Genomic DNA, 20,768 nt, shown 5'->3' on the forward strand with positions numbered 1-20,768 from the left:
ATGGGGCTTTTGCATTTAGCTTTGAAAAGTTCAGTGAGAAAGTTTCTTGTCCAACAATGGTGAATTTTTACACTTTCACTCAAAAATAAAACTTAGGTGCTATTGCTGAGCGAAAAAAGCGAACGTCTACAGCTGGAGATAGGGATAAAATTAGTAGAAAGTAGGCTCCAAGAGTTGCTGAGTAGCGACGATAACAGCAAAATTTAAGCAGAATTTGCACAGTTGTAAAAGCAGCCTTTTTCTTTCTCTACTAGCGCAAAATGTGATGTTTCTAACTTTCTTTGTTTTTTTTGGAACCTAGTTGAGAAAAGTTCTAATTTTTTTCTCCTATTCTATAGAGAATCCTATCCTACACTCCTATAGAGAAAAAAATTTTCTAGTTTTTTAAAACTAACTGGTGAAGGAGCCAGAACGCCTACAGTGATCAGCATTGGCAGCTTCCTTGCTGCTCTATCTTTCATTTACGCTGCTGTAGTCTCGCAACGAGAACGAGCGCGAAATTTCAGATTTTCAGCTGCGAGCCAAAATCTGTATGACTTGGAACAAGGTCAGCAACTCAGCTCCTCGCCAGCAAAAACTAATTCAGTTTAAGAGATTTTGCCCATTAGGACTCTTTTTTACTTCCTCTCAGTATCCTTTCGTTCTTCCAAAAGTTGAGAAAAAGTTAGAATTTTTTTTTGCGCTAAGCTATTTTTCCAAAGCATCACACGTACCAGTCCAGCTTTCATTTCCAACCGGGTCAGCGTTAATCGCTAAAATCACTTCCAAATCGCACCTAAAGGCTGTGAATACAATTTTAGAAAAATTGCCAGTAAAGTGTTCTTCCCACTGGTTTTTTCTCCGTTTTGCAAAAATCAAGATATTTACGGGTGTCGTACTATTCACCGTGTGTGCTCGCGGTCAACGAGTAAAATTGTTTTTCACCTTGCTAAAAAAGGTTCGCGAATCGAATTGCTGAACACCCGGAATCAGTGTCAAATGATAGAAATTGTGCAGTCAAACACACGATGAGAACTTTCTCATGGTTTGAACATATATCTGCACATATGTGGTGACGCACTTCTAATTTTTGTGGTGAGCTCTGTGCCGTACATATTAGATTATATATTTCTATTTTACTTGTAGCACTACATATAACTATTTATTGTAGTATTATTTAATAATTTTTTTGTATTATATCATTCTAATTTATCACCTTGTTTAGCATCTGATTTGTTTCTTTAATTCCATTTACTGTATACATTTAATTCTTGATTGCTGTATAAGAGGCTATATTAGAGGGAATAACATGGGAGTGGGAACATGGGAGAGGGTCGTTTTCAGTACCGTTTGTTTCCAGCTACACGAATGAGTTTGATCATTTCTCCTTTCTGACTAAATATACTTTGAAAGTACATATAAATTTGTTTATCTTGCAGAGACACTCGCAGCACTAGCATTTCTTTCTATCAAAAATTTCCCATGATTTTTACACGTACAGTATCGTTTATCCTTAGATCTTAAATTCTAACCTCATCAATAACTAATTCTCCTCATGGATATGGACACTATATAAGAAGGCGATGTTTACAGATGCCTGGTCACAAGTACATGTACAGCACAAATAGTTAATTTTTTGCTTCTTCGAAATCCTACTCCAAGATTGTGGTTGGTTACACTCCGAGTGGCCGAAACTACAGCTTCTTAAAGGATTTCGTAAAGATAACATAAAGAATTATTTCTAAAATACCTGCTGTAAACTGAAATGGCTCCAGCCGGATATTGTTTTGTTGTGGAGTGTTAGGGACTCTTTCTTTCAAACAGGGGCAATATTTAGTTTACCCCTTCCCATTACTGCAGAAGTGACAAGAAGTGACGTTTAAGCGTTTTAGCTTCTCATAAAAAAAGGCCGATTTTTGCTCCATAGACTGCTCGCTACTGGATAGCACCCGCACACCTCTCTTACAATCCTCTCGCCAAAAAAAAATCCCAACACGCGCTTGACCCTGTGGATAACCAAACACAATCGGCAATTATCTAGTCGAGAAGATGTTGCAGTGGATGCTTTCTCACTATGACCTCCAGTAAACTGAAGATGCCACTTTTGGTTACGTCTTGCATTCTTCAAAGACGGTACTTACGATGAAAAGTTGTTCTTGATTAGTACACATTTCCATTCTTGCAGCGACGGGAATAAAGCTCCGAAGAGGAGTCAAGTCAAAACTCGCAGCTGAAGTAATTCGCTTCCGAAATCTCGTCCGGTACGGTCTTCGCTGGGACGCGCTAGCTCTGTTGAGGTCGACGTATTATAACCTTTAGCTATTACTTTCTCCTTCCGTTCTAGAAAATGTGAAATTTTCACTACTTCTCTTCCTTTCCATAGATTGCTCAGTCTCCTATAGTGGTACACGTTACATTTTTGTTGGTATCAGTTCACCTACACTCGGCGGTGTTGGCGCTTGTGAAAAAAAAACCTCTTAGCTTAAGTAAGTATCTTTTATCAGAAATATACTTCACTTTTTTACATTCATTCTTTCGATTATCAGCTAATCGCCATTCACGTGGACAAACATATTGATTGCCAGCGATCTCACTTCCAGTTGTAAGCCTCCACTGTCGCGTTACTACGTGAAATCGCAAAAAAAATGTCAGTAAAAAAATTGATGTTAAGAATGTCGAGGAGTTGAGGAACGGCTTAAGACGAAATTAACCGTAGAAGGCAATTTCTAGAAATAGACACTAAATGATTCCACAAGTTCGTGCCGATATTGCGTGTCGTTCAAATAAGTCGATGTGTTTCGGGGAACTTCTTCCAAAAAGAAAACGAAGAAGAGAATTTGCCGCGTGTAGTGCACTACTAGTTTGGAGAAGGTGTCAGTGTTGGGAGTACACAAAAAAAAACATTTCGAACCTTTACTTGGCTCGCATTTCTATTTTCCGGACAGTTAAAAAGTAGATCGGTAAATTTCGAAATGGAGATTTCACCTGGGAAGATCAACCCAGCTCTGAACGGCCTTTTGACGTTGATGACGATGTTGTGAGTCTCAGTGGAAGAAAACCCAAGGATTACAACTTACGAGATTGTAGAGAGCTTGACAGTTGTAAAGAACAATGGAAACTATATCCTTGATTAATAAAACTAAACTTTTTTTAAAAATTTCTCCCGTCGAAGTTTTTCTTTGGATCGGTAGGGAACCTATGCAATCACCTAATACATCTCATCAATAATTCCTAGCACCTTCTGCTTCTCTTTTTCCTTCTATAAATAATATTTCTAGAACTAATGTGTTTTTTGCCGAATTAAGAGAGCAGAAAAAGGAGAAAACATCAGACCAATTTGTTGTCGGGTCAAAAAGTTTCATCGATCAAGGAGAACATTTAAAAAATTGACGGGGAACTATTCCAGAGGCACAATGGCGCTGTAAAGTCAATCGCAGATCCTGATGAGCATTTGAGGGGGAGGGGGGAGGGTTCTACATAAACGCCATTATAACAATCGTGATAGAAATGCTTTATTACATTGAAAAAAGCGATGCTAGCATGCTTATACCTCTTAGTCTAGTCACTCAATGTGAGGAACGGCTATGATTATTAGTACCGACATCACCTCTTTCCACATGTACTAATCGAATGTTCAATAAAGAATAAGTTTATAACATCTTTCAACATGATCAAAGAGAGTAAGCGGAAAGACAGAACAAAAAAATCCATTCGCATTCTCTTCACAGCAGACAACATGACAAGTCTATCCACTCTTATAAGCTCAGAGAAAAGTTCTCGTTAATATTTTGGTCGCGGTTTGTACGATGCGATGTACTTGGCTCGATGACCATCAACATTAAAACCGGTTTTCTACCTCGATTTGGACGAAGTTACCATAGGAACACCGTACGATTACGAAGTCGCCGAGAAAAAACATTGATTGGATACAAGCATCCTGGTGTTGATCCCGTATGAAACGGATGCCACCTTAGTGAAAGAACCTCAAGAAACACGAACAGGAAAGATTTGGCAAATTTCTAAAAGTATCTACTGTAGTGCCATCGTAATAGCACAAAAACTGCGAGGGAAATTTCACCTTGTTGTTTTTTTTTAATTCTTCGCCCCGTAAAATGAAAGAGTTCCTGCATTGGACGTTATCCATGCATAAATTATGTACCACGAAGATGCAAAATTTACAAGATGTGGGTGGGCCATTTGCGCACTGACTAATCACAGATCGACTTTTCCATCGACCTCGAAATACAAGAGAGAAGGAGGGAAAGACAGAGAAAAGAGAGAGAGAGAGTAGGAGAGAGAGAGTGTGTAGAGCGTCCTTTCCTGAGTGGTTACAACCAGTGCACTAATCCTTAGGCTCTTAGGATATATCTACAGTAACTCATTCAATGGTAAGCAATGTGTCCTTTGACACACCAAATCGAGTTTTATATCGATCAAAAAGCTGCGTGAGAGCATCGCAGTACTGCTTATGTACACGATCCACATCCTCATTAGTCGGTTCAGCAACTTGTTCTACGGCTATTGGTGCACCAACAACAACATCTATCGCCCGATTATAGGGAAGAAAGCCGAAATTCAACTGAAATAAAATAGAGAAGCCTTCGTGCAGATTTTCATCATATTAAAAATTCCACCTGAAAGAGCCCTCTGCCATAAAAAAATGGCATTGAGACGCCGGTCAATTCTTTCCACCAGGTTTGGAATCGGCGAATTAGAGAGCCTTTAGGATTTTCCACCTGGAATAGGGGTGTTGGATGGGTGAAGGATACAGATTTCTCGAATCAACGGAGGGATCGCCATTAGCAGAAAGAAGTGTGACTAATTGAATTCATTTAAAAAAATGAAATGAATGCATGTAAATTCGATAAAACAGTAGAGAGTGAAAGACTGAACTGCTGCTGCAGCCATATAATACTTTCCGTAAAAACGCGGCTTATTTTAGGAAATTTCCCGATCGATTAAAAAAAGCATTGAACAACAACCTCTCGACGAATTCAAGAGATTGGACGGGAAAAACAATGTTTTATTCTAAAATTATTGAGGAACTTATCGATTTAACTGCGCTAACCTGTTCATAGATATCATTTTCACCAAATGAATACACTGGAACTAGTGACGCTCCGGCACGTAAAGCTTCCTTTACGAATCCCTTACGAGAGGCCAATTTCAACTTGTGCATTCTTGGATGAGCATCCAGAGCTTCTTCAGCGCCCCCTTAAAATAAAGCCACAATCATGAAAGCTGACTTTCAGACATGCTTGGCTTCGACTTTGTTGAAATTTATGCGCGGAAATTCAACGATTCGGAGATTTCTTGTTGTATGTAGAAAAAAAAAACTACTGCACAGCTCGATCAATGCGATGTTTCTCCGAATTTCTGACACATTATGTGAAACTTGCTTCACTTCCTGGTATGCGAGCTTCCATCGACTTTTCGCAATTGATTTACACTTGGAATGAAAGGACTCGCGAAGAACATTTCGATGTAAATTAGAGTCAAAATAAAATGAACCAAGGTGCAGCTGCGTAAGCGGCTGCGTTCGAAGCGGTGCGGTGAAAGAAAGAGTTCGACATGAGCACTGGGTTTGCTCTCTCTTTAAAACCTTGTAGGGAAGAAAGGAGTAGAAATTGTTCAAAAATTATCTGAGGATAATTATCTTGCCTCATACTTTATCATAAGGAGCTGGTCGAAAAATCCAAAGATTTAAACTATAATCTCTTCGACTTCGAACTCCGCCTACTATGGAAACCTCAGCACTACATATGGTATAAGAAATTAACTGAATATTGAGTATAATTCGATAATTTTAAACAGGTACTAAGTACCAACCTACAACGATGACAACAGCCTTCCCTTTCTTCTCACCAGACAATACATTCCTGATACTTTCCTTAGAGCAATCGATGAATCCACCGAGAAGGAGCAGTTCCCTCCTACAAATCACTTATTAACTAAATTCAAATGGTATTAACTGAAATTTTGGAGAATTGTCACACACCTGATCATAATGTTGAAATTTGACGCAAGGGTACAAACCAAAAATTGTATGCCAGGAAACTGAAATTTGCAAATTTATCGACGGACTGCTCAAACGGTAATTAAAAGCGAGAGGTCGATCGATAACCGACCGATAACTGCATATAGATATCGATTAGGAGAGCATTCAGAAAAAAAGCCTACCACTTCACTTTTATTTGTGCCTTCTGTGGCAAAAGTCGCATAAACTCCCATTCCAATGATACCGTGAGGGTGACAGCCAAGAATGTAGTTCTTAATCAATCAGATTCATTGATCAAGCAGATTTATAAGCAGGATGCTGCCAAGAAAATTGTATAATGCAAACCTGGTTAGTCGATAACTCTGCCGTTTTATGCACAGATACAGGAAAGTACTCAGCGAACCATTTGTTCAGACGCCAGCTGAATCATACAAGGGACTTGAGGGGATTTCAGGCAAGACAAGGGTAGTACAACAGAATCTTACATTTAATCTTAAAAACCGTAGTTTTTAAAATTGAATTGTTTGAATAAGTGCAACTGGGTAGAATTGGTTAGTGGTGGCAAACATTGAATGAAAACTACTTGCAATCATTGTTACTTTAAAGGCATCACCCCACGAATCTGAAGTGGTGCAGATTTCAGGTGGAGTGTTCGTATACGGGATGGGAAACTATGGAGAGGAGGGTGATTCCGTCAATTTCTTCCTAATTGCCGTAAAAACGGCCCGGAAGATGCGGCGCCGCACAAGGCTGGCGCGCTCCAACTCGAAGTCCTTGTAGAAAATAGTGCGCCAGAAAGCCTGAAGCCGTATCTTCCGGGCCGTTTTTTACGGCAATTAGGAAGAAATGTACGGAATTACCCCCCTCTCCATAGTCTCCCACCCCTTATCCGAATACTCCACCTGAAATCCGTACGACCTCAGATTCGTGGAGTGATGCCTTCAACTCAAAAAGAAACAGCGGCAACAATAAAATCACAAAAGACATTAAGAAAGATATTTTACGAATGGCTGGAACAAAATCCTCCCGGCGAAAACAACTATTACATAGAAATAAGCGGTTCCTTAATTGCTCCTATCTATCTTTCCAAGAGAACTAGCTTTAGGTTACCTTTGTACCCATTTGCTCGGATATCCACCATTCTGAGGTGACTTCCTATCATACAGATACCACAGCGCATAAATAAGAAGAATATGCCATTGAAAGGTGAAAATCTGAAAAAAAAAAGATCTATCATTCTGAATGCCTCCAACAACATATAGTAGGGTCAAGACGTAGCGATTGAGATCGTCCAAGGACCCTCGCTACCACCACTCATCTCTGCAGTTCGCCACGGTCTCACCTCAACTAAAGCCGCTGTCCCCACCGCGCCTCTGCAAGCGCAGCCGCTTACGCAACTGTCCGTGGTTCATGTCGTTTTCACCCGACTGTAAATCACTCCTCCCCAAATATTAAATAGCAATGTCTATAGAAACACAGTTTAGATGTAAAGCCCTCAAATTAGTCCAAAAAAAAGCGTATTGATTCAGAATTTATTCTATTAGCTGTAAAGATGCGGCTACGCTACTTGTTATCGAAAGTGAATGCCACATGGTCACTTCTTGTTGGCCTAGAAGGATGCTATTAAACGTTTAAAGAAGCAAGCAACGCAATCTTGTCCTGATATTGCACTTTCTCAACAGTAGTAAGTAGTAAGTAGCAGTAGGAGTACTGAAAAAAGAGAGATAGTAATTTGAAGAAAGGAGGAAGAAACTAAAATTGCATTTCATTACACAGCTCCTCAAATAACGCAACACAGGGTCGCTTCTGTTATTACGCTGTTATTTTTTCTAAAGCAAAACAGCAGTCAAAATTTGTTTGCGTATACATTTTTGATATAGGAGGGAGCCGAAAAATACTCGAAAGTTTCAGGAAAATTAACTCACAGAATCACTAGATGGTAATCGTAAAGTACACTAATGATCAAAGATAGGAAACAATCAACAATCGAATACTCGTTACGCGACATCCTTAAGGAGGTTAAGACAAGTTCCTTCACCGCTGTCCTTTTCTTTAGAATATACGGAAAAGTACACTCGGGTTCCCAGCAAATCCGAAGGTTTGAGGGAGAAAGAGAAAAGAGAACAAGTCATGAGTACTATCAACCTCATTCTTAACCAAATCCACATAGTCACATCTAGCGAAGCGTTGCCAGAAGGAGCTGAGACAGAAGTCCAAACAAAAAATCCATCAAACTTCTAGAAAACTCACCAAGAAAAATGGTAGAATAAGTCCAAAAACAGTGACTGGAAATGTGAGCAAGAAGTGCATTAGAACCCCCAATGTGATCATCTGTCGATCTAGTGGTTCAGCCAGTGGTGAGAAATCAACGCCAAGAATTCGTTTCATGCTGAAGTCAGGATTTTTAGTGGAAATTCCTCCGAGGACTACAATCAGAGCAACGCTGAGTCTCGTGGGGGAAAAGGAAGAATCTAATGAGCACACATTTTAAGCTGTTGAGGGTCTCTTTGATATTTACCAGATATGTGATTGATCAACGGTTGCCGGGCAGACCTGAAACTTGCTTGGAGAGAAAATTCAGAACACGATGAGAAAGAAGGCACGAACTGACAATGTGTCGAGGTAGGTCGTGATCTGGGAAGTGAGGTATCAACCAATATTCAATGGAACTCGACAGACACGTTATCAAAGACATCAAAGACCACTCAGCACACGTGGGCAACGGGTTGTTGTGAGGCCAGGCCCCACTCGCGTGCGCCTCTTATACGTAGTCACTAGAGTGTAGTCATAACGCACTTTAAACTTCCTTGACAATACATAGCACCTTCCAGTTATAGAATTTTGATCTACTTTACAGTGAGGAACAGGGGCGCAATAGAGAAGACATATTATTGCAGGTTATGAAGTGCTTAAAGCTCGCTTCTACTTGGGAAATTTCCAGAAAAAAAGTTTCTTTTTGTAAAAAAAAGTTGTCGTGTGCGTTTCAGCTGCGTTCGACATGCGTTCGTTTAGCCTCGTGATCCTTCGGTGCCTGAACACGAACCTGATGCTGCTGAAGAATTACGCTCACTCCATGAGATTTCGCTTAATGTCAACATCACATCGAGTTGGAAAAAAAGATTTACTCGGATTCTAAACGCGTTTTCATGGAAATCATGAAAATCGTTAAATAAAAATCAGCGATTAGATCGCAGGAAACACGGGCAAGCGAACAACAACAGGATCTTTGATACGTATTTCTTCGATTGCTATTATCTTGAAAAAAGAAATGTTTTTAAGCTATATCGAAACACATGCATACTGTTTGCGAAGGTACAAGAAATTTGCCAACATTTAAAACGATTGAGCGAAAACTAGTCTAAATATAGTGGGAATATCCACATTTTTTAAAAACAAGAGATAAACTAAATTATATACAAGTCCACAATGATATTGAATTGTTGCAGTTTTTTTCACGAAGAAAATCCAAAAATTAAAAAAAGGAAAGAAAATCTATGTGAAATCCAAATATATTATTTTAACATTAGTTTTAACTGATTTCCTTGAGCTGTAGCCAAGATTGGTATCAATCTTTATTAAACAGCGGCTAACGTTAGCCGCTGTTTAATAAAGATCGATACCAATCTTGGCTACAGCTCAAGGAAATCAGTTAAAACTACGTTTCAACATGCCGAGATTCAAAGACGGTCGAACATGGGCAATATTTTAACATTGTTATCTTCTCCACTTACTAATGTGATAAGCGTATACCACCAATTCTTAACCCATAAGCAACAGCTACAAATCCATCAGTATTTCTGGACAAGGGGTTGTGAAGCAACTTCCTATCATTTGTATGAAGGTCTGAATGCTGCTAGAACCGTGACACTGGGATAACTTGTTGTATTAAATGAAGCAGAAGGCAGGAATTTCGTTGTTTCGTCAAGGTCTGACGTACGTAAATGTAGAATTAGACCATCCATCATCAACTTCAATTAAATAAAGTGCAAATTTCAAACCAGACAACGATAAGAATTTAAAGATGTTGAATTAGAACTTGAAGGAATTATTCTGATGGGTTATTCCATAAGTTATGTTGTCTTTAACGAAAATTAACTTCTTTTTTTCTAAAGTTACATTCGTCTCAGTTCAGTGAAAAGAACGAAAGAACGAATCCTACAACAATCTGTTCAATCCATGGACAAAGATCATCAAATATTTGGTGCCTGCACTACTAACTGAGATAACTCTGCTGATGAATTGGAAAAAATGATATCGGAAATTGGTTTAAAAAAACTTGGAATACGTGAAAGGACAACTTAATAATACGGCAGCACAACTATGCTCCAATTATTATTGTTTCATTGGGCTGCCCATCTCTAAATGAACAATCGCCTAAGAACGTTCTCTATTCCGTTTCCATCAAAAGTACAAAGATAAAAGAGGAGAAATCCATCCAAAATTCGACCCTATTTCTTCTACAGTTCCATTCCTCCTACTTACTAGTGTGCTTCTTCTTTATTTCAGCGTGATTTGTTATTATTTTGAGCGAAGCATTGCTATTTTGAACGAAGCATGTCAGATTACGCTATCGCCCAGAGGCTATAATCTAGTCAGTGCGCCTACACAGCATCGTCGCCCATAAAGGCCGCTTATCATAAGCCTTCACCAGGTCTCATAACGCTCCCGTTAGACCATTTCTAATTGCTGTTATCCAGAGGGCAAAGAGCATTCTCACTAGGTAAGGTCGTCGCTAATCAGGTGAAATTGCGGTGATCGAGGTTGATTTGCTATCAGTTTTATTGTGACCTCACCAGTTTCATCCACTGTTGATGTTGTCGACCACTCAGTTTTGTTCCGTCTTTATCTATTCACCTTTGCAGTCCGTTTTCTTCTTTGACATTTTTTCCACTCCGGCTTGTTTTTACCTGGGATTTCCACCGCGTTCAGTGTATTGCGTACACTAGAATTTCCAAGAACACCAATCTCATCCTAAGGTTTCAATTTACCAGAGTTTTCTTTCACTTAATTGAATCCATTCTTCGCGTCAACTATTATTTCGACCCTACCATGCAAAGCCGTCCTGATTTCAGTATGAAACGTTTTCTTGGTGTTGATTTTTCACCGTTGGTCGAGCCATGGGATCGGCAACTGACCACTCTTGGAGTGCTACTGTACTTCACGTTAACTCTTCCGCTGGCTATTATTTGCTCTATTCTGCCATTTATCTTGGTGAGTTTTCCGAAGATCTCATCTAGACGACCACCTTATTTCGTTAAACTACATCTCGACCCTTTCATATCTAGGGATGAACTGGAAAAATTGTAAAATGAGAAATATTGTAGTCTTTTATTAAGAGCGCCGTCTCTCTCTCGTTGGATTCTACACTTGGTAATGGCAAGTATTGAATAACATTTCCCATGTGCTTACGAGATCTCATCTGAGATGCGCGGCGAGGGAATATTTTTCTTCGGTGCAAAATTGTAAGAAAAATAAATAAATAAAAGTAGCGAATCCCGAAGCTACAGCCTTTCTTTTTCCTTCCTTCCTCAATGCCACGTACAAATTGTTTGATTTGGAGAAAGACAATGGAACAACGCATTTAAAATTACTTCTATCAGTCGTAATTATTTTGTGTTAGTCTTAAACCATTTTTTCTACAGTATCTTCTACAACTTATAATCAGAACTTAAGTACTTATTGAAAAAGAACTTTAACAGCGTGCTATCTTTGTCTTCTTTTTCCTTTTTTTCTTGTTCCGGTGTTCACTATCTCCTATCTCCTTCTATCGGTAGCGCTTATCAAGAAGGTGCTTAGTCAGCACGAGAGTATCTTCTTTGTTCCTTTAGATTGTAATGCGTTAGCGTAGTCTTATCTTGCGATGAATATCGCTGATCTTGTTGTCATCACAAAAGAAAATAAAGAGGTAAGAACAGACAAACATACGGAAGACTGGTGCAAAAGGTACTAACGAAGTTCAAGCTCGGTTTAGATACGAAACTCGATTTACATACGAAATTCATCTATGCATTTCCAACGTCTTCAAAGAATGAACGTTCTAGAAGGAAGGAAGTATTTTACCGTATTTGGTCATAGATGTGATTTGCGATTGAATACAGTCGTTCGCAATTAACCCAATATTTTCTTTGCCTTCAAAGCCCTCTTCCTGATTTTCGTTCCGTTGATAGCTGGTGATTGACTGCTACGGGAACTGATCGATAACATTCAACTGTCGATCGGCCGTTCGAGTATAAACGCAACGTGAAAGTCGCGTACGATAGTCGTAATGCGGCAGCTAATTGGACTAAAACAACGTCTGTATATGCTTATGGATATGCATTCCGCTTGGACCAGTCGTGTACCCAGATTCGGAACCTGCTTATCTTATTCTGTTTTCTTTGTAGAATATTCTGAGGGGGTTACGTTACAAATCGAGTCCAATTTTCCGCCAAGTATCATTCGCCAATTAATTCCAAAATAGCTCAGTGCTTCTTTGTTACCAGCGTTTCATATGTATTCAAAGGGGGCGGCCGTTAGGTACCCGCAGCCGATTATCTGCAGCCGCATGAGTGCCTGCAGAAGAGGCTGTCGGTAGGCCAGAGCAGGCATATCTTACACTAGTTGTGATCACTAAGCCACGCCCAGCCATCACCTCGTCACTGCCGTGTTTGTATTGCAATTGAGTGATAGAGTTGACTTCTAGGATGGTTCAAAGAACGAAAAGGTGCCAACGTAGCAAGTGGAAAAAGACGTAGAAAATGAAAGTGCTGAAAATGAAGAAAGAACGTAGAAGATTTGTACAAGAAAAAACAACATAAAAAAACATAAATGAGGCTGAAAATTGAAAACGTTCCAAAACAAAAGTTAAAAGGTGTAGGAACGAGAACCTGGCTTTTGAAAGATGAAGACTTGTGATTGAGAAAAAAAACTACATAGAAGATATAGATGTATTCTAGATATTTACCAGTTATTGGTACATCCTTCTTGTTTATGGGCTGTGGTATTTTTACGACAGGAAATCGCCACAAAATGGTGGATACCCTAGCAAATGGGTGCAGAGGTAAGCGTTTTTTTTTTCGCGAAAGAGTTGCGCTCTTAATTGGATAGAGTAATCGTTTTTTGAATGTTAGTTTTTTTCCGGTTGAGGTTGAGAATTTTTTTCATTCTTTTCCTCGTTCTGATATGTCACTTCCCAACCATTCGAGTTCCATAAGCAGCATCTACAACAAAACTCAACAATATTCTGCCACTCTGCCATCGTATGCGCCAGCTATGGGCTATAATTTGCCTTCCCTCTCTTTTCCGATAGCCAGTGAGCAGATTTTTATAGAATGTAAATTCGTAAATTTCTTTAATAGTGAATGCTTATAATTCTGTAAAGAATTACTGCATGTTAGGAGATATTCTGACACGCTGTGAGAAATCAAGAATGTCTGCCACGTCAGATGGCAGTAATTCTAATCTAGTAATCTGAATTATGATTATGCTCACTGGCTTCTTCCTTGCGCATTCTCCAGCAAGATTATCGCTTCTTTCTTACAGCGTTGCACAGCTTACGTTTCAGCTGGCGAATGAACAAATGGTTCGCCGATTATTTCCCCGTATCTTTGCATAAAACTGCCGAGTTTTCGACCGACCAGGTTTGTTATCCTCCATTTCTCAATAGAGGTGAAGTTGTGATATCTTGACTATTTGAGAACTACATTATTGGATGTCACCCTCACGGTATCATTGGAATGGGATTTTATGCGACTTTTGCTAGTGAGGGAGCTAACAAGAGTAAAGTAGTGCGTAGGTTTATCTTACCCAAAAGTCTAGACAATGCTATCGATTGGTTATGAGCCACAGCTACCCCATGAGCTCGCGAAAGCTACAAATTTCAGTTCCCAGGGATACAATTTCTTGTTTGTACTCTTGCCTCCAACTTCAATATTATGATCACGTGCGTGATGTTTCTTTTTTAAAACACGTCCTTAGTAACGGTAAGGAAATTGATAATATATGATTTAGGAGAGAACTACTCCAGCTCGGTGGATTCATCGATTGCTCTAAGGAAAGCATCAGGAATGTACTGTCTGGGAAGAAGGAAGGAAAAGCCGTGGTTATCGTTGTAGGTGGGCAGCTAACACCTTAACGTTGGGGCTGGTTCAGACTTATTTCAATAACAAATAACAATAGCAGATAACAATACAGTAATAGGTGGAAATGTAGCACTCATCCTACAAATACAGCAAAAAGCAGAAAAATCAACTTTCATCTACTTGTATTTTTCAGGAGGTGCCGAAGAAGCTCTGGACGCTCATCCAAGTAGGCATAAGCTCAAGCTGCTTTCTCGAAAGGGATTTGTAAAGGAGGCGTTTCATGCGGGAGCGTCACTGGTCCCAGTGTATTCATTCGGTGAAAATGATATTTATGAACAGGCAAGTACAGCTTAGCTGCTCCGAACACTGCGTATATGCTCAAGGGCAGCGTATCTCGAAACCGAGAATGTTGAAGTCTCTGTCGGCAAATGTAGAGTTCAGGGTTCATATTTTGAATAGGGGCATAACCGCGCGTAATTCTCCTCAATCTTCTTGAGGATCGGTGATTGTTCCTTCGAGGCGGGTGAGAAACCTTTCTGCAAGCGACGCATCTACGAGCCAGCGGTCGAATCAATGAGGTCTCCTTAGCAGCCTGTTCAAGTAAAAACAATGAAAGGTTGCCAAAGCAATCAGAGGGGGAACCAGAGTATACAGTGGTGTCGCATTCTAACGTTTTTCGTAGGATCTAAGTTGTCACGCTGTTTTTAAGGTAAAGGATTTTGGTAGAATTGAACGGGGTCACATTCATACTTGTAATCTGTGTCCCGATTCTATATTCGCCCACAGAGACTCTAACATCGTCAGTTCCTTTTCTTTACAATTAGAATTTCTACAGATTTCCGTTCTATTTCAGTAGAAATCTTATAGCTTAAGGCAAAACTACCTCCTCTAACTAACCTTCTGTGAAATAGTTTCTTGAAAAGAAATTATTATTAATCACATATGTAGAATGTCTCCGTTCCCTGGTAAGGTAGTTCACCTCATTCTACAGTCTAGTTACACCAAATTCTGTCATTTTCATAGAAAAAGAAATAATTTATTCTGGTAAGCCCCAAAATTCCACGAAGCGACTTCAGAGACTGAGCGGAAATGTTCTGATCACTTCCACTTCTTCCAATGATTATTCCAGGTAGAAAATCCCAAAGGCTCTGCAGTTCGTCGACTTCAAACATGGTTGAAAGAAATGACTGGCGTCTCATTGCCACTCTTCTATGGAAGAGGTTTCTTTCAGGTGACTTTCGAGCAGAAGATCCTAATAAATGTTAATAAATCAACTAAATATCTGCGCAAAATCTCTGCATTATTTCAGTTGAATTTCGGTTTTCTACCACACAGCCGCCCGATTAACACAGTTGTTGGAGCACCAATAGCTGTACAGCAAGTTGCTGAACCGACCAATGACGAAGTGGATCGTGTACATAAGCAATACTGCGATGCTCTTACGGAACTTTTTGATCGGCATAAAACTCAGTTTGGTCTGTCAAAGAACACAAAGCTCACTATAGAATAATTTATTATGGATTATACAACCTTACTAATTACTAGAAGTTTCAATGTACAAGTCTTGATAGCAGTTGCGAAGAAAAAATGACGCAGCGTTTTTTGCTTCGAAAACGATTGAGAAGGTGCGGTTGGCCATCAAATAGTGTTTTTGCAAATTTGGGATTCATTTTGGATACGGTGACAGAAAAAAGTCCGCTTCATGGCTAAAGTACGAACTGCTAATGTGATTTGATTTACATTTGTGCTGCGGATAGTTCTTCCGTTCATTGTTGATAGGAGTCCTGTTTTGTGCAATATTATTATCAGGTAGATCTCAAACATTTGTTGCCAAACTCCTCTATATTCTTTTTTATTTTTTAAAATATGTTTTTTATTATACATGAGCTACATGAGTTCATCAGTCTGCCTAGTCGCATCGTTTTCTTAGCTCAAGCTGACAAGTTAGGCTTCTCTTTAAAAATAAGAGAATAATTAATAAACTGTTGTTAAATAATTAATAAACTGTTGTTATTGTAAGAATTGTTTGGACATGGATAGAAATGTCGGGGAATGTAGGGGATCATAGCCTTCATTTCATAAGAAAACTTTTCCGCAGGGCTAAATCTGATTGTCGAACATCAGGAAGACACAGTATTCAGGTCAAGAGATGCAGCATTCAAGTGCGGATTGGTGTATTGTTGGTAACACCTCAGTAGCTCAACCGTTACCTAGGATCATCTCCCCTTGACAAATATTAGACCGTTCAGCCTTAGCAGTAGCGCAAGAATTAAAGTTCCACATAGAATTGATTGGAATTGAAAACCTTATCGATGGATTAGGAGTGTTTGACAAAAGCTGTCGAAGGTATACATAATACCAGGGAACCTTTGTTCATTAGTGACAAAGTGAACAAGAATTTTTTTTCTTTTTCTGAGATCTCGTTAGAAATTGATAGTCAGACATGAGTTTGAGAGCAACGGAGAACTGCTCTTCTTTTTAGGTAAGAGAGAAAGAGAAGAGAGAAACCACTTGGCAAGAGAAACCACTTTAAGAGAAACCACTTGGCAACCTTTGCTTGCGACAGGGACAAATGGAGGTATTACTGGTGCCGCTCGAGCAAATCGATGAACAAGGGACACAAGGGATACCACTTGTACCACTTATCCACTTGGGTTGGGGCGAGAGGAATAGGGGGAGGGGCAGCTCCTAGGCCCTTGTAAGGGGAATCGAATAAGGTGATGGGACCCTGGACACGATCCACCAGAATTCGGAGAGGCTAGGCCGCGATGTGGCGGCTAGCGCAGTACGAGTTACTCCGAATCCAGGCAATAGGCTCCGGTCCCAACCCGCTGATGCTCGTCGCTCCTCTTTTGAGAGGACCAGGATAGGATACACTTACTTTTTGCAATAGGCAGTAACCTTGCTGCATTACTCTTACAGAAGTACATACTTGAACTTGAGAAACTTTAAAGTCTGATACTAATATTGGTTTTCTGTACGGTCAATATCCGAAGGACCTTATAATGGGACGCGTCCACGTGATGATGCGATTTTGAAATCGTTTAGAATAGAAATGGTGCGAAATATGTGACAATATATTTATGAACACCTGCAACGTAAGGTTTTGAAGGCGTCATTCTTGTCACTGGTGGAGGTGTAGTTGCCGTCGCTGTCTCGAACGTAGTTTCAGGTGTTTTATACTTATCTTCTCATTATAGCAAGTATTGCACTCATATATGTGGCAGATCTCCTCGTAGTCGTTCTTCGATGGTTTCTTTTTTGTTTCCCAATCAAATCCTGTAACATTTTACACACTTTACGAGCCAAAAAGGTCAAACTATTTGAAAACTCAACTTTGTGTTTGACACAATTTTTTGCAGTGCAATACATTGCATTGTCACTGCTTACCTGATGCTTACTATTTTATTTATTTTTTATTGTTCTTAACTGAAAATTTACGTGATGTGTACTAATTGAATAAGAATTCCAGCTTTCGCAAAGTTTATTGATGCAAATGATCACGATCATGTTGTTATGGTATGAACGACTACGAGAATAACTTGAAATTAAAAACGTAAGACTTCCCTAACCTGACAAATATTTATCGATAGTTAAATTTAAGCAAGAGCAAAGATTGTTAACAAACTTTATTACGGCTAACGTTTCGGCGTCCTCGCCTTCGTCAGAGCCCGGAAAGTCAGATCATTTGTAATATATCTCAAATGCCTCATCCAGAAGAAGTTATCATTTTCTAAGATGCTACATTCAAAATCGAAACTAAAAGAGTTCAAATCGTTGTGCTTAAAAAATAGCCGAGTTGCCGTGATATCAGTGATAAAATCGCCCCACTAATACTAATTAGGATGCGACCCGCATATGACCCCGTAGATCAAAACCAGCAGAGGTCTCTATACAGAGCCAGCTCGTTGGTCACAGCTATGCACTCTTCCTCTCTATTTATTTTCGAATTTTTAGCAATTATCCAAAACACCTCCAAAATTCTGCAAGCCACAATTTCGGGTTCGTACGATAGAATCGTGGCAGCTACGTAGAAGGAGCATTTTCATGAAATTTTCTGCGATGGGTTCCGAGAGTGGTTGCTCCTTTCTGCAAAGCTGCCACGATCCTAGCTGTGACCAACGAGCTGTCACGCGGAGATACGCTAATATCACGGCAACGCGACTACTAGGTAAGCACATTTGGACTCTTGGTTTCGATTTTGGATATAGCATCTTAGGGAATGATGACTTCTTCTGGCTGAGGCATTTGAGAGGATATATTACAAATGATCTGACTTTCCAGGCTCTGACGAAGGCGACGACTCTGAAGCGTTGGGTGTAATAAAATTTGTTAACAATCTTGGCTGTTACTTAAATTTGACTATCGACAAGTTGCAATCTCTGTGCCAAGATTCAAGGAAGGTCGATCCTTCGCACTTCTGGAAGACAAGTATTAATATTTTAGCGGTAACCACGAGTTGAAGAAGAGCTGTCAAGAATTGCAACGATACGGAGTAGGCACCTATGATGTGAAGCATGGTAATGAAACATTGCAAAGAAAGTACATGTGAATGCGAATTTATCAACCACTCAATGTATGAGCCATAAGGATATGCAATTTCTTTCCCGATTTGCAATAAAAACATGAAAGTTTCAAGGTAAATGGGAGAAGAGGAAATGCCCCTTAAAGCATTTTCCCTGCATTTCCTCTTCTCCCATTTACCTTGGTACTTGAAACTTGGTATTGCGTGCAATCGTTATGCTAACGACATTATATCAAGCCAACCTTCATTATGCGACTTTTTATCAGGCTCCAGTTGAAATCAGTGGGCAGATTACGATACGACTTACACGGGAACGTAGCAGTGGTCCTCTGCTCTTTCTCTGACGCCATCAGGACTGCCAATCCTCTTAAGATCTCCCACTCCTCGGTTCATTCATAAGTTTTGACGGTTAATGTGTCGCCTTACTAAGCATTTTATACGTGTTCACATTGATCTCATAGAGTTTATTACAATTGATAGTAGTAAATTATTAAATTCGATTTACTATACATGAGCTATCAGTGGATTAACATGGCCTAACGGAATGCTTAAAACTCAAAGTGTCTAGTTGGTGCCGGCTCAGATGTTGATGGTTAAAGAAGGACCGCCGGACCAGGATGGTGTGCGACTGAGTAGACATCTTTGCACTTTTCTTTTATCACAGATGGTCCAGTCCATTGATGTTGACCAGAGATAACGAATTCGAACCATGAGTCCGGAGACAGGCCCCTTTTACCCTTCATCCAACATTGGTAAATGCATTAGGATTAGGGCAGGAACAGATAGCCGGCGGGACCCCAGCGTCTAGGGTAAAAAGCTACGACTAAACTAAAGCGTAGGACGCTACAGTAGAACCAGGATGTGGGTGACCAAGTTAACCCAGAAATGGCGAGTCTGTCGGGTTCAGAGGCGGAAGGGGTGGGTGACCTCGACCAAGAGAGCTCACTTGCTTTGCTATTCGTGAACGGCTAACCACCACCAGGAGAGAATAAGAACCAATCATAGGGACGGTTTTTAAAAGACCCTATGCTTATTATGGTCATCCGACATTGAAAAGTACAGTGGGTTGAGAGTAAGAACAGAGTAAGAACTGGCGGTAGCCTAGCGTTGCGGCGACTAGTGTGCACAGGTACGACAAGCCCGTCTTTTAGAGAGCCCACTCTCATCCACGGTTTTTCAGCTCAGTGCAATAATTCTCGCTGTTTTTTCGGAGAATCACTCATTTCTTTAGAACTTTTCTTCAAAAACATTTTTGAAAAATCTTGGAAGGACAACTTTACTACTATTTTACTTTTTCTTCCACAATCTTGGAAGGACAACTTTACTAATGTCACAGTAATGTTGTCATGGAAGATGAACATTAGATTCAATCAATATCTAACACAACCAGAAATCTCATCATCTATCAGGAATTCATAATAACATCGATGATTAACACACGCTTCATGTGAGTGCCTGTCTTCATGTGTGTTCATGTCTCATTGGAGTATACGTTTTGTCGGTGTTTTTTTTTATTGAAACGTTCTTGTCACTTTTATGAAGAATTGCTTGATATATAAGGATGCTATTGTGAAAAGATGGGGCTCACCATAATAAGGGACCTGTCGAAACAACCCCACGTCTGAACTTAGCCGGTCCTGTATCATCATCGATAAGTCATCACCAAGCACAAGCTGTCTACTTCATAACCCGATATCAACAACTCCAATCGACACGTTACGAAAAGTTGTGCTCAGTTACAACGTCAAATCTGTGCAATACGCAAGCAGCTCGCTGATGTCGTCGGAATTTGAAGAGAAGAACTACGCGAAAACATTTATAATTTCCTCGCCACAAGTACAAATGACTTTGTACTTGACTACATTGAAGTTCAGGCTCATTGGGAAGCAATCTTCATGAAGCTTAACAAACTTGAAAGCGACAATGGAACAAAGAGCAATCTTATGGCCGACAACAACGATGAGGTAAAAAATTTCCACGAATACGTTGAGGAATATGGTGATTACAGGATCGAACTCGCCGGAGCTGTCACAACTCTGGAACAGAGCGACACCAATGAAGGCCTTATTCTCGAAGCCTTCGAGAACGAGGAATTGCCCACGAAGTAACAAGAGATGACAACATACAGCAACGCCATCAAGCCGAAAACGTACAACGCCTATACAGCAACGACCGAGGAGCCGACACTGCAACGTATGTTCTTCAG

General features: G+C 39.9%; 2 protein-coding genes across 5 annotated transcripts; one reads left to right on the forward strand and one right to left on the reverse strand.

Annotated features, from left to right (window-relative positions):
• Positions 1-4,357: 4,357 nt before the first annotated feature.
• On the reverse strand, positions 4,358-9,942 carry RB195_005722 (uncharacterized protein; the record flags this gene model as incomplete). Of its 2 annotated transcripts, XM_064178414.1 has the most annotated exons (12): positions 4,358-4,558; positions 4,614-4,715; positions 5,048-5,193; positions 5,809-5,912; positions 5,978-6,036; positions 6,160-6,249; positions 6,323-6,398; positions 7,088-7,191; positions 8,228-8,366; positions 8,462-8,530; positions 8,589-8,611; positions 9,838-9,942. In XM_064178414.1, 12 exons carry the CDS (start codon positions 9,940-9,942, stop codon positions 4,358-4,360), a joined length of 1,218 nt encoding a protein of 405 aa, XP_064035462.1. The 2 variants fall into 2 exon arrangements, with proteins under 2 accessions (XP_064035462.1, XP_064035463.1); XM_064178413.1 differs by lacking the exons at positions 8,462-8,530; positions 8,589-8,611; positions 9,838-9,942 and having other exon boundaries at positions 8,228-8,365.
• A 397-nt stretch (positions 9,943-10,339) lies between these two features.
• On the forward strand, positions 10,340-20,670 carry RB195_005723 (uncharacterized protein; the record flags this gene model as incomplete). 3 transcript variants are annotated; one of them, XM_064178417.1, is made up of 15 exons in its annotated part: positions 10,340-10,384; positions 10,675-10,697; positions 10,840-10,953; positions 11,050-11,188; positions 12,913-13,016; positions 13,521-13,596; positions 13,654-13,743; positions 13,840-13,898; positions 13,967-14,070; positions 14,231-14,380; positions 15,171-15,268; positions 15,347-15,512; positions 18,322-18,421; positions 18,484-18,557; positions 20,432-20,670. In XM_064178417.1, the coding sequence occupies 15 exons, from the start codon at positions 10,340-10,342 to the stop codon at positions 20,668-20,670; spliced, it is 1,581 nt and encodes a 526-aa protein (XP_064035464.1). The 3 variants fall into 3 exon arrangements, with proteins under 3 accessions (XP_064035464.1, XP_064035465.1, XP_064035466.1); XM_064178415.1 differs by lacking the exons at positions 10,340-10,384; positions 10,675-10,697; positions 10,840-10,953; ... (1 more) ...; positions 18,484-18,557; positions 20,432-20,670 and having other exon boundaries at positions 11,051-11,188; positions 15,347-15,547; XM_064178416.1 differs by lacking the exons at positions 10,340-10,384; positions 10,675-10,697; positions 10,840-10,953; ... (8 more) ...; positions 15,347-15,512; positions 18,484-18,557 and adding an exon at positions 18,100-18,208 and having other exon boundaries at positions 18,322-18,440; positions 20,437-20,670.
• Between the last annotated feature and the right edge of the window lie 98 nt (positions 20,671-20,768).

Source organism: Necator americanus, chromosome I (genome assembly GCF_031761385.1).
Source record: "Necator americanus strain Aroian chromosome I, whole genome shotgun sequence".
Lineage (NCBI taxonomy): Eukaryota > Metazoa > Nematoda > Chromadorea > Rhabditida > Ancylostomatidae > Necator > Necator americanus.